Source organism: Lipotes vexillifer, unplaced genomic scaffold (genome assembly GCF_000442215.2).
Source record: "Lipotes vexillifer unplaced genomic scaffold, Lipotes_vexillifer_v1.1 scaffold418, whole genome shotgun sequence".
In the NCBI taxonomy this organism is placed as follows: Eukaryota; Metazoa; Chordata; class Mammalia; order Artiodactyla; family Lipotidae; genus Lipotes; species Lipotes vexillifer.
Genome location: NW_006798629.1, coordinates 3950179 through 3961017, shown reverse-complemented (window position 1 = coordinate 3961017; position 10839 = coordinate 3950179). Strand labels below are relative to the sequence as shown.

Here is a 10839-nt window from a genome sequence, read left to right as displayed (position 1 = left end):
GAAAAAAAAAAAAAAAAAAAAAAAAAAAAAAGTGACAGCAAGCCATTGTGGGTGGATCTCACTGATTAGTAATGGGTGCTTTTGCTTCTGTGCTAAGAAGGATTCTGAGGTTATATCTGTAGGCAACAGTGATGTGACAGGTAATGTGAGGCTTGAATCAAATCTTTCACAATAACTGTATCTTGCAAAATGATTATAAAGGTAGATTAAGACTGTTCGAAGAAACTGACCTAATAATTTGGTATTAACCATGTAAACTGCTTAGCAGCTGAGATGGAAGAGGGATTCTAACTAAAAAGAAAATACCTTCTTTTCCGTTACAGTGATGTTAGGCCAGAATAAAATGTGAATAGGCAGAAAAATGCTAAATTTCAAAGTTGGAAGATATTATGGAGCAAACACTAAGCAAACAGGGAAAAATTGGGAAGTTTTTTTTTAATGTGAGGAAATAAGAGGGAAAAATGGTTAAGGAAAGGAAATAAAGGGGAAAAATCTGCTATTCTATGGGGAATGGTACCTCTTATCAGTAATAGGAATCACCATAGAACTTTAGGAAGCTTCCAAACAAGGCTCATAACTTTAGTAGTAAAACAAAAATAAAGATAAAAAGAGAGAGTGTATTTTATTTGGCATTAAAAGATACTTAATTATCTTGATCTATGTTTTAAATGTTCTCTAAAGTGGATGGTTGCAAGCCTTCTTTAGAGGTACGATTCTAAATCACCACTGATCCTATTCCTTTCTCCTCTCTTAATTTTAGTTTTCCACCAGCTTATTTGCCTTCTTATGGCTCCAATACTTTAATTTTCTTATGGCTGAATTCTTCTGAGACTGGTGATAACTTTGGCCTTATATGGTTACCCCGCACCTGCACTTTCTGCCAGGTTATCTCCACTATTTCTGCAGCAACAGAATTCACTGGTTTTCAACTCTATCTTTCAAACTGATTCTGCAAATTAACACACCTCTCTAGGAAATAAATTTTTTGATTGGGTCCATTTTTTTTCTGGGATTGTCTGGGATATGACCAGCACGCCTAAACTAACAACTTTTCATTAACAAAAATAAGGGAAACTGTCCATTAAAAAACTGCATATGCCCACTGCAGAAATTCTTTCAAAATTTATGTCCAAATAAAAGGCTTAACACTGACAAAATAAAAAAGGCAGAGACTCCAAGGATATTATCCATCCCATTAAAAAAAAAAAAAGAGAGAGAGAGAGAGAGAAAATAAAAGAAAAATTGTACCAAAAAAAGGAAACAGAGAGTACCATCTTTTTCCCATTCGAGTTTGGGCAAAAGTGAAAACATGGAATTTGATGATGGTTTGGATAAAATCACCTCGAAAAAAACTAGGCAACTTCTCCATTTTTCTAGACACTTCATTCCATTGCATTTTATTTTTATTTAAGCACATCTCCAACACACACACATACAGACCCCAACTCTGAAAAAAAAAAAAAAAAGGGCCTGAAATTTTAGTTACACCACATGTGGTTTTCATTTGTGAAAAATGAACAAGCTGTTTGTGGTTAAACTGTCTAATCGCCTGTTATCAATCTAGTGCTGCATTCAAGATTTACAGGACCCATCAGCTTCTGTGCTACATTAGCTGTAAATTGGGGGCGGGGGGGGGGGGGAAGGAAAAGAGGAGGAGGAGAGAGTTTATCCTGAGGAATAATATTTCCAATGCAGCCACACTTGCACTACATCTGGTTGTGCTGGTAGCGGCAGTTAAATTGAAATATTTCACAGCGTGTGTCAGAAACATGCAGAATGGTAATTATGACAGATCTGATTAAGCCCGAGTGCCACAAGCTCCCTGGCCAGTGCCGGTTGTGCAGGTGTGACCTTGTGCGTGCCTGCGTGTGTAAATAAAATTAATTACAAGCGAGAGGGTGAAGGCTTCGGTGACATCACAAAGCGGAGGAACTCCCAAGGGGGAGACCTAATGGAATATTTTCCCTCAGTCTAATAATACAGTTCATATTGACTTGAGGTAATTAGTGGGATCATTAAAGCAGTTTTCCCGGCGTATTTGGCTGCCTGATCAGATTAGTGAAAATGTTCTTCAGAACAAGCCCTGTGTGGTCTGCCAGAGAAGAGGAAATAAAAAGCAACAAAGCATATTTTGGAATGATAAGCAGCGCTGGACTTGTACTCTAGCAAAAAAAAAAAAATCTCCACTTCTCTCTGGAGCCTACAGATCTAACTTCCTGTCCATCTTCATTCTGCTATTCAACTTGTGTATTCCTAGACACACTCTCAACTATTCCTTTCGTTTCCCCTCTCTCTGCTAAATCTGACTGCTCCATCATGACAAGCCAGCCCAACTCCCGAACAAATCTCTTTTAAACAAGGCAATTTGAAAATTGGGGGAAAGGCTCTTCCAGGACTGCCTTACTGACTATATGGGGCCACTGGGAGAGGCCAAAAAAAAAAAAGCCCAAGGGAAGGAATGCCACTTAAAATTCACCTGCTAAACAAAAGAGTTCTCTCTTTTGTAACATATAACAGAGGTTTAAATATTTCTTCCCCTTTGGATCTCAAAATGGGTTTTGGGGTAGGCTGAAGTTGGGGCAAACATTCTTGACTTGAACAGAACACAGAGCCCTCGCCAAGAAAAGGGCCATTTGTTTGAAACTAGTCTACTGAGCATGCTCTACCTTGCCACTGGAATACGCCAAGCGCTGTCACAGATGGCAGGCTCTGACAGTTCCCATCCGTAGCATCAAGACTCGACAGTTCAGCACAAGATCAGTGACATTCTGTCTCATTAGAACCACGCTAATTATCACAGCTAGTTTCAGGGGAAACCATGTGTTGCAATGGTCAATTTGAAGGAGCCTGTGCATCAACAAACTGGTAATAAGGATCAGACACCTTATTATACGACAGCATGCTGCCTATGATCTGATTTACAGAATCAGAGGCACCGAGGCAGCCGAGGAGGCTGGCGGTTTATGAAACAGTGTGTTTCAACCCAATTCCTGAGGCATATGGGTTGAAAAGGGGACTGTTTTTAAAAAAAAAAAATTACACAAAAGGCCACTGGAAAGGTTGAAGCAAGAAATCAAAGGAGAACAGATTCTCTATGACCAGACAACAGAAGTAGATTAAGTCTTAGAAAAAGGACAACTTCATCAATTTAGCAATTGTATGGTGACGCCACCAGCAGATTGGAGCTTATACTTTTACAAGGTATAAAGTGGCTATATTTCTATTAATCTCTAAAATACATATATATTATATATATATAAGATATACATATATATTTTATATTTATATGATATATAAATATAAATATATTTATTTAGTTTTTGTTTTATGTATTTATATTTATATAAATATATAAATATATATTTATAAGTATGTTTATAAATATAAACATATTTATATATAAAACATTTTTAATATGTATATTTTATATATATAAATGGGTGGTCTATGATTTAGTTGTGTCATTTTGTCACGCAAAAGAACTGCATGTGCAAAAGCATAACAACTACAGTTATAAAAATGAATAATCTCAAAGGTTACTTTTTAAGGTGCAGGTCTTGCAAGGCCAAAAAATTCTACATCAGATTCCTATTACCAACATAAGTTCTTCCATCCCTCTTTTAGTACCTTTCACTGATGTGAAATTTTAACAGTGCAGTTTCTTCCAGAGCTATTTTTCTACTGTCATTTTGCATAAATGCATTTTTAGAGCTCATTCATTTCACGGGGCTTTTATTTTCATTTCTCATATGAGGGAAAAAGAAGATAAAGCTAAAATAAAACCTACCTTTACTACCCAAACCATAAAAGACAACTGTTGAGACTTCTGAGAAACACTTTGTCTTTTCACTTGGTAGTTTGTGAAAGAACGAAATCAGTGTTATAATTATGTGTGAAGTTTAACTGAATGACATTCCGTTTTGAAATTCATTCCTACTTAAGAGTTAAAACCAGAGAGAAAGACACAAATACCGTATGCTAACACATATATACGGAATTTAAGAAAAAAAAATGTCATGAAGAACCTACGGGTAAGACAGGAATAAAGACATAGACCTACTAGAGAATGGACTTGAGGATATGGGGAGGGGGAAAGGTAAGCTGTTACAAAGCAAGAGAGTGGCATGGACATATATACACTACCAAACGTAAGGTAGATAGCTAGTGGGAAGCAGCCGCATAGCACAGGGAGATCAGCTCGGGGCTTTGTGACCGCCTGGAGGGGTGGGATAGGGAGGGAGGGTGGGAGGGAGGGAGACTCAAGAGGGAAGAGATATGGGGACATATGTATATGTATAACTGATTCACTTTGTTATAAAGCAGAAACTAACACACCACTGTAAAGCAATTATACTCCAATAAAGATGTAAAAAAAACAAAAAAACCCATGGGTTTGGTCTCTCCCCTACTCCCATTTTGTAGATACTGGATCCTGTCCTGAAGAACTTTAACTCTTCAATTGTCAAAGATGATTATAGAAGGGCTTCCAAAAAGAGGAACTTTCGTAGGATATTGTGAGTCCACACTTTTCAACTTATACTACATTTTAGGACAAAAGGTGGCCTTAGATTAAAGCAGATTCTACGAATATGTACTTGCTATACTCATGCTTTAGAATGTATTACACTGGCCTGCTTCAAAGTGGACCACTTCTGTGGTCACCTTCCCGGAACTTCCTCACATGATAATCCTCTTTAGAGAGTTGGCTCAATATTCACAAATTGCTTCTTTTCAAATCTTGGCTAATATTTTCCTATGACATTTTTTGAAAGATGGAGAAACTGGGCTTAATGAGTTATGACTATACTTGTTACAGTGAACTTATTAAATGGGAGAATGAGGAAGATGCATTTATATCACTCTAGTTACCGAATTTTAAATTTTAGAGGAAAAGAAATTTTTAAATAATTTGAAGATGGCAATAAGATAACCAAGAAGTTTCGGTTCGACTTGCTGCAATAGACAATATCAAGTGCCTGGGGGAAAAACACCCCTTTACGTGATTTTTTTTAGCCAAAAATATGATCGGCAAGTACGTGTTCTGTTTAATAATTCTGAACCTCCTTGATCAAACCCTAGACTAATTAAAACATATGCTGTTTTTATAACATAGAAAATGTAGAAAGGGCTCATATTCAGATTCACAAATTTAGTTCTTAAAACATCGTATAACATACAATCATGTACCTTTAAACCGCTAGATTATGTCAATGTTTACGTATTTAAAGCCATTAATTTCAAAAGTCCTGTTGAGCAACCACTAGAGACATAAAGATAGGTCTACACTGCAGAAAATTAAATCCAATATGGATTCCCAATATTTAGACAGAAGGGATTTTTAGAGATGGTTCCCACAGAACACCTTAAATAGGAGATGGACGGGTCTCCACGTCTTTATCAAGAAGGCAGCACTGGGCCCTCCCCAAATGTAGGAAAACCTGAATACAGGCAGGTCCTGAGATGCTACACCCTGGGCTGTCTTACTTCTCTTCCCCCTTCAAGCATTCCTTTGGCCTCTTCCTTCTTCCTGGAAGCTGATCCAGGGAAACCTAACCTGTATCTCCCCAGGATCTCCTTCTGCCCAGTAAAATAAATAAATAAATAAATGAATAAAGTAAAATAAAATAAGGCACTAGATGGAAAATGTATGAAGAGGCAGTTCTCTCCTTAGATGGTGGCTGAAGGCAACTCTATTAGCCCAAGAGAAGGGGCTCTGAGGACACGATGTAAAGATCTTCCCACAGGCTGCTAGAAGAGCACGTGGCACCAGAAATAACCGGAACTGTGACTCGCAAATCTGCAGGGGCCTCCTGTGGATCTGAAACAGGAGGCTACACAGGTGAAATCGTGTTGCAGTGAAGTGTGTTATGTGAACATTCCCAAAAAATGAATCAGCACAGGGCTTCAAAGTGTAGTTTCCGTGAAGCGTAATTTGATGCTAACAAAATAAAAGATGCCTTCGCTGACATGCTAGAATACAGAATGCAGTCATGGTGCCATGATTTTTTTTTTTCCTGGATTTTATCACTGTAGATTCCTATAACCAGCAATGAAAATGACATTCTTAGCCCTATTTCTACCTCTAGTGATTTGTGACATATCATGTCTTACTTATATTTAAGGCATTCCAATCACCACCTAAGAATTACCAGATCTGAAGATGCTTTTTTCCTTTTTTTACCTACAAGCCCAACAAGCACTAAAGCTTTCTTCTTTCTCCTTCTCTCTCCCCTCTCTCTCCCATCCTAGAGGTCTTGAATCTCAATGACAAAAGTGTCTGAAAAGTAGATGGAAGAAAGCAAAAGGCTTCGAATCATTTGGTCTCTTCTACTGGTCGTGCTATCTTCACAGAGGCAGAAATTCTTTTTTTAGTGCAAAAAACCACACCTATCAAGCAGTCGAAGTTGTTGCAGCCAAAGAGTCCAGTAACTACAGGACTGGTAGGTAGAGACTGCAAAAGATTCTATTGAAAAGCATGCTCAGTCAAATAGAATTTCCATCATCTAGCTGCTTTACCTAAAAGAAATACCCTGTTCAATAAAGCACTAGAGAGAAATCATTTTCTAAACTCAAGTGGGGATGCAGCCGCTCTGGAAAAGCGCTTTATTCTGACTGCGTTACTGTATCTGCAAGCTCCACCTCTGCAAACATGAAGATCAATGTAACAATTCGATGTACAAGGCAAGGCCTACGGCACTGCTAATGTCCCCTTGCTGGACATACACCTAAGACTCAGAGCTCTCAGGAGGTTTGCTGTGGAATAAAATTAGATTCCAACATCTGCCACCATTAAGGAAAAAATTCCATTTCCGTCTCCCATATGAAAACACTATAACCACTAAACAGTAACTGAACCTTGATACCGTAAATCAACTATTTTTTTTTAAACAGTAAAATTAGCGAATTCTGCTCTCATAATTATTTGAATGTTATCAGACTAAATGTTTGATAAAATTCTAATATGATTCACTTGGAAAAAAGGCTGCTTGTTTGAATACCCACAATATACGGCATATTCATCTGTAGCGATTCACATTATGTTTAAAGCATATCATCTTTTTAAAGTTTGCATTAGCCTGCTTTCCTACCCAAGCACAAAAAGTAGCCTACCTTCAGTTTGCAGTTGCATAATTTACCCAGACATTTCTATTAACGTTAAAAACAATCTCATTTCTGTTACTCATCAAAGAGAAAGTATAATACATGTGAAATGGTGGGATCTGAAAAGTTGGTTTCTTTTCCTGAAAATACTTTGTGCATTAGTCATTGCAGACCACAGCTACACATGTCTGGTTCCACCACATTCTGGGGCTGTACTATCTTTTCAAAATAATTCTGCTGCCTGCCATTCAGGGGATTTACCTAAAGCTTTACCTTGTAAAATAAAAAGTATCTGAGATACATAAATAGATAATAAATAAGTCACTCTGTGTGCAGATCCGAGTCTTTTGCTTAGCACACTGTAAGACATTATCTATTTGTGTTACAGTGCTGTAAATCTAAAAGCTCTTCTGCATGCATGACAGCATGGGAGCTCCTCCCATGTTAAAAGAAATTTTGGGTTCAAAAAGGTTAAAATACCAGAACAGCAGTGACTCAGCCTGGACCACAGCGTCCTTTGAGTCCTCCACCATGTACCCTTCCCTACCCCCCAACCCCAAACAGACATGAAAAAGCTTGGCTTCTAAGGGCCCTATGTTGGCAAGAACCCATATTCCATGAATATGTCAGTGAAGAAAGGAAAGCCCCTCCCATTCCACTATCAATTAGTCCAGCATCCTTAATTCCTCTTTCCTTTGGTCCTGATGCTGCCTGGAACCCTGAGGAGACACTAAAATAGTGATGCAGAGATGCAGAATTTGGGGTTGGCTCTCCTACTTTTTAGTCAAGTAACCCTCGTGTAAAATGAGGAAATCAATGTTACAGCCCACAGGGTTACTGAGAACTAAATGCAGATAATATATAACACATGACGGGGTCTAGCACAAAAAAGGTAGTGAATGTTAGGCCAACATAGAGAATCAGGGAGAGATACAGAAGCAGATGGGGCTGGACCGGTTGAGATAAAATGGCTCCAGCACACTGTACACGTGTTTCATTTGGGAGGACCTCTGCCCATGCTGACAAGCCTTGGCACCTATCTCCAAGGCATAAACAACTCTTGCTCAAGTTAAGAATTCTGACCACGAGAAAGGTACATCGGATTTGAAGATTTTTTTTTTTTTTTTTTTTTTTTTTGGCTTTGGTTTGTTTTCTAGTTTTTCTGTTTCCTTCACAAAAAATCATGGCAGGTGAACAGAACTCAAGTCAATGGACTACCTGCCCTTGTTAAGTTAGATCTCTTCTCTTAGGGATATATACAGTTTTTGGACTTATTTTTCAGTAATCATCAACTCTTAGATTTTCATAAAGAGGGCAGTGCTAACATCTAAACTGAACACCTAAGAGAAAGCTACAGAAACGCTTTTTAACGAAGTTCCAGTAAATTAGTAGTTAGGAATAACTATGTGAGGGAATGAAAGTTAACAGTCTGCTGGGCCCCAGTAGTCTACAACTGGCCCCTTGGAATCTCTTTCAACCAGTAATGAGGAGACGAGCTAGCAGCTTTGGGGGTTCTGGGGAACACACCATCATGGCAGATACACAGAAGTTGGCAACTGACATCTTTGAAAGTGACTCACGGGGAGCTTCGTAGGACAGGAGTCCAAAGAGCAAAGATGTTAAAAAAAAACCCTAGAATATCACTCACATGACATTATCAACCCATTGCTACCACTGTCTGAATAGCTCCAAAATCAGAACTCAGCCCAGGAGGGGAGAATTGGGGATATCATTTAAAAGAAAGAAACAATGAAGGTCGCAAAAACGCTGCTAGCCAGAAGGAGCTATGCTCTCGTCAAAAAGGAGAGGGAGGGTGGTGGTGATTATATGACAGATGCCAACTTACCCAAAAGTTTTAATATTCTATTTTTGTTTGCTGGTTTTAAGGCTGCCCCTTATCACAATAATGCATGTTTAGTTTCTCTGTTTATCTATTCTGGAGATTGGGGGAAAGTGTTTGGCCTTGTAAGAAGACAGTCTGTTATTCTTGATAATTTAATTGGAAAGGTCAGAAGAGATGCAGAATCAGAAGGAAAAGCAGGATAAACTATGTTGAAATATGAGATCCTCATCCTAATTAGACTAAATAGCCAAAAGAAGAAAGTGCAGGGTGGGTGGGTGAGGGGCGATGTGCGAACAGGACATTTCTCCTTAATGCCTAGTCCTGGCATGTAAATGAAGACATCTGAAGAAGCACACAGGTCTGAAGCGGCTCTGACATTCTATCATAATTAGAAACATTTCAAGAGCCCTGTAATTTCCAATCAAAATTACAGTAATTTCCGATATACAAGCCATGATTCATGACAGAATTTTACATTCCATGAGAGATTACGGTGGCCTGATGTATGACACGCTGAGTATGGCACTAACATAAACAATTCAGTTTAATGTTTAAACAGCACTTGATGTTTAGAATCTCACAATAAAAGAAACATATTATTGTAGAAATTATCACTTTGACAGTGATTGAAGGGTACGCAGGCATGTGGCCTATAAAGCTATAATTTTTACAGTCCACAGCTTGAGTTTAATCATTTTTATATAACATTTCCAAGATATCCCTTACGTAGTTCCAGCCAGCCTATAACTTAAACAAGAACAACCTTTTCTCAAGCAAAACTCCCATCAAGGACCACTATTAATGTTGCTAGAGTGAAATTTCAGAAAAACCTAATAATGAAAGTACTGTATTGTAAATACATCATATTGTAAATAGTCTCAGGACTGTATAATTTTATCAGAGGCTGACAGCAGCCAGGCTGTTTTATAAAGGAGAGTTCATTAACGATAATGAAATATATTTGTCTAAAATTTCCTTGATTGCCTCTCAATCTCACTTTGATAGTGTTATCAAATCTTTCTGCAAAGGGGACAAGACTTATACTGGACAAGACCAGTATTCTTCTGGTCCTTTAAAAAGTATTCCTGGCCTTGAACAAGGGTTTGTAGATAACTGTGAGCTTGTTCACGTAGATGACTCTACTTTTGATGAATATAAATTATCAATATATGACAAAAAGACTGCATTATCTATCCATCGTTATGTCTTGTAGGGATCTGTCACTTTCCCCATTCAATTCGATTCATTTATAATTCAAAAGATTTAGACAATTTTTCTAATTGTAATTAAATTTGTGTGTCTCATATATATATATATATAACTAAAATCATTATTTTGCAAAGCTGTGTGTGTGTGTGTGTGTGTGTGTGTGTGTGTGTGTCAGTTTGTTTTAATAAGCACACCCAACAGTTGTAGATGCCTGAGTTGGAACAGAAAAAAACTACAATGCTCGTAGTATTTTAGGATAGAAATCAAGGTCACCTAAGTACTAATGAAATAATAATAATTCAAGTTATTTGTTCCATTACAATAGACCAGATGGAGAAACCTCCTATACACTACAGTACTCTTCGGGAAACAACTATTAACTGACTGAGGGATTTCCTGAGAAATCTGTGGTCTGGACAGTAGATGTTGGAGGAAACACAACCAAGTGTCTCTGTTCCCTGAATCTGAACACTCTGTTTCATCATGAGCTCTGTCAATAATCCTGGAAACCGTGACCTCTCAGGGATGCAAGTTCAACTTGCAAATAGACACCCCTTCGAATGAACTTTCACAGGCATCGCAGATAAACATTCTCCATGCCTAACAGAGGCTCTTACCTGGCTTTTGGTTGCTGCCACCTTTGCAAACAGAGCTTGGGAAACTTTAGCGCGCTTCATTTCCTGCTG

General features: G+C 38.1%; 1 protein-coding gene across 2 annotated transcripts in view; it reads right to left on the bottom strand.

The window, feature by feature from the left end:
* The window catches only part of SATB1 (SATB homeobox 1), a 75677-nt gene that overhangs the window by 21040 nt on the left and 43798 nt on the right, over positions 1 to 10839 (bottom strand). For both annotated transcript variants that reach the window (XM_007470617.1, XM_007470618.1), the window contains exon 10: positions 10771 to 10839. In XM_007470617.1, coding sequence (XP_007470679.1) covers positions 10771 to 10839 — 69 coding nt within the window. The remainder of the gene's footprint in view (positions 1 to 10770) is intronic.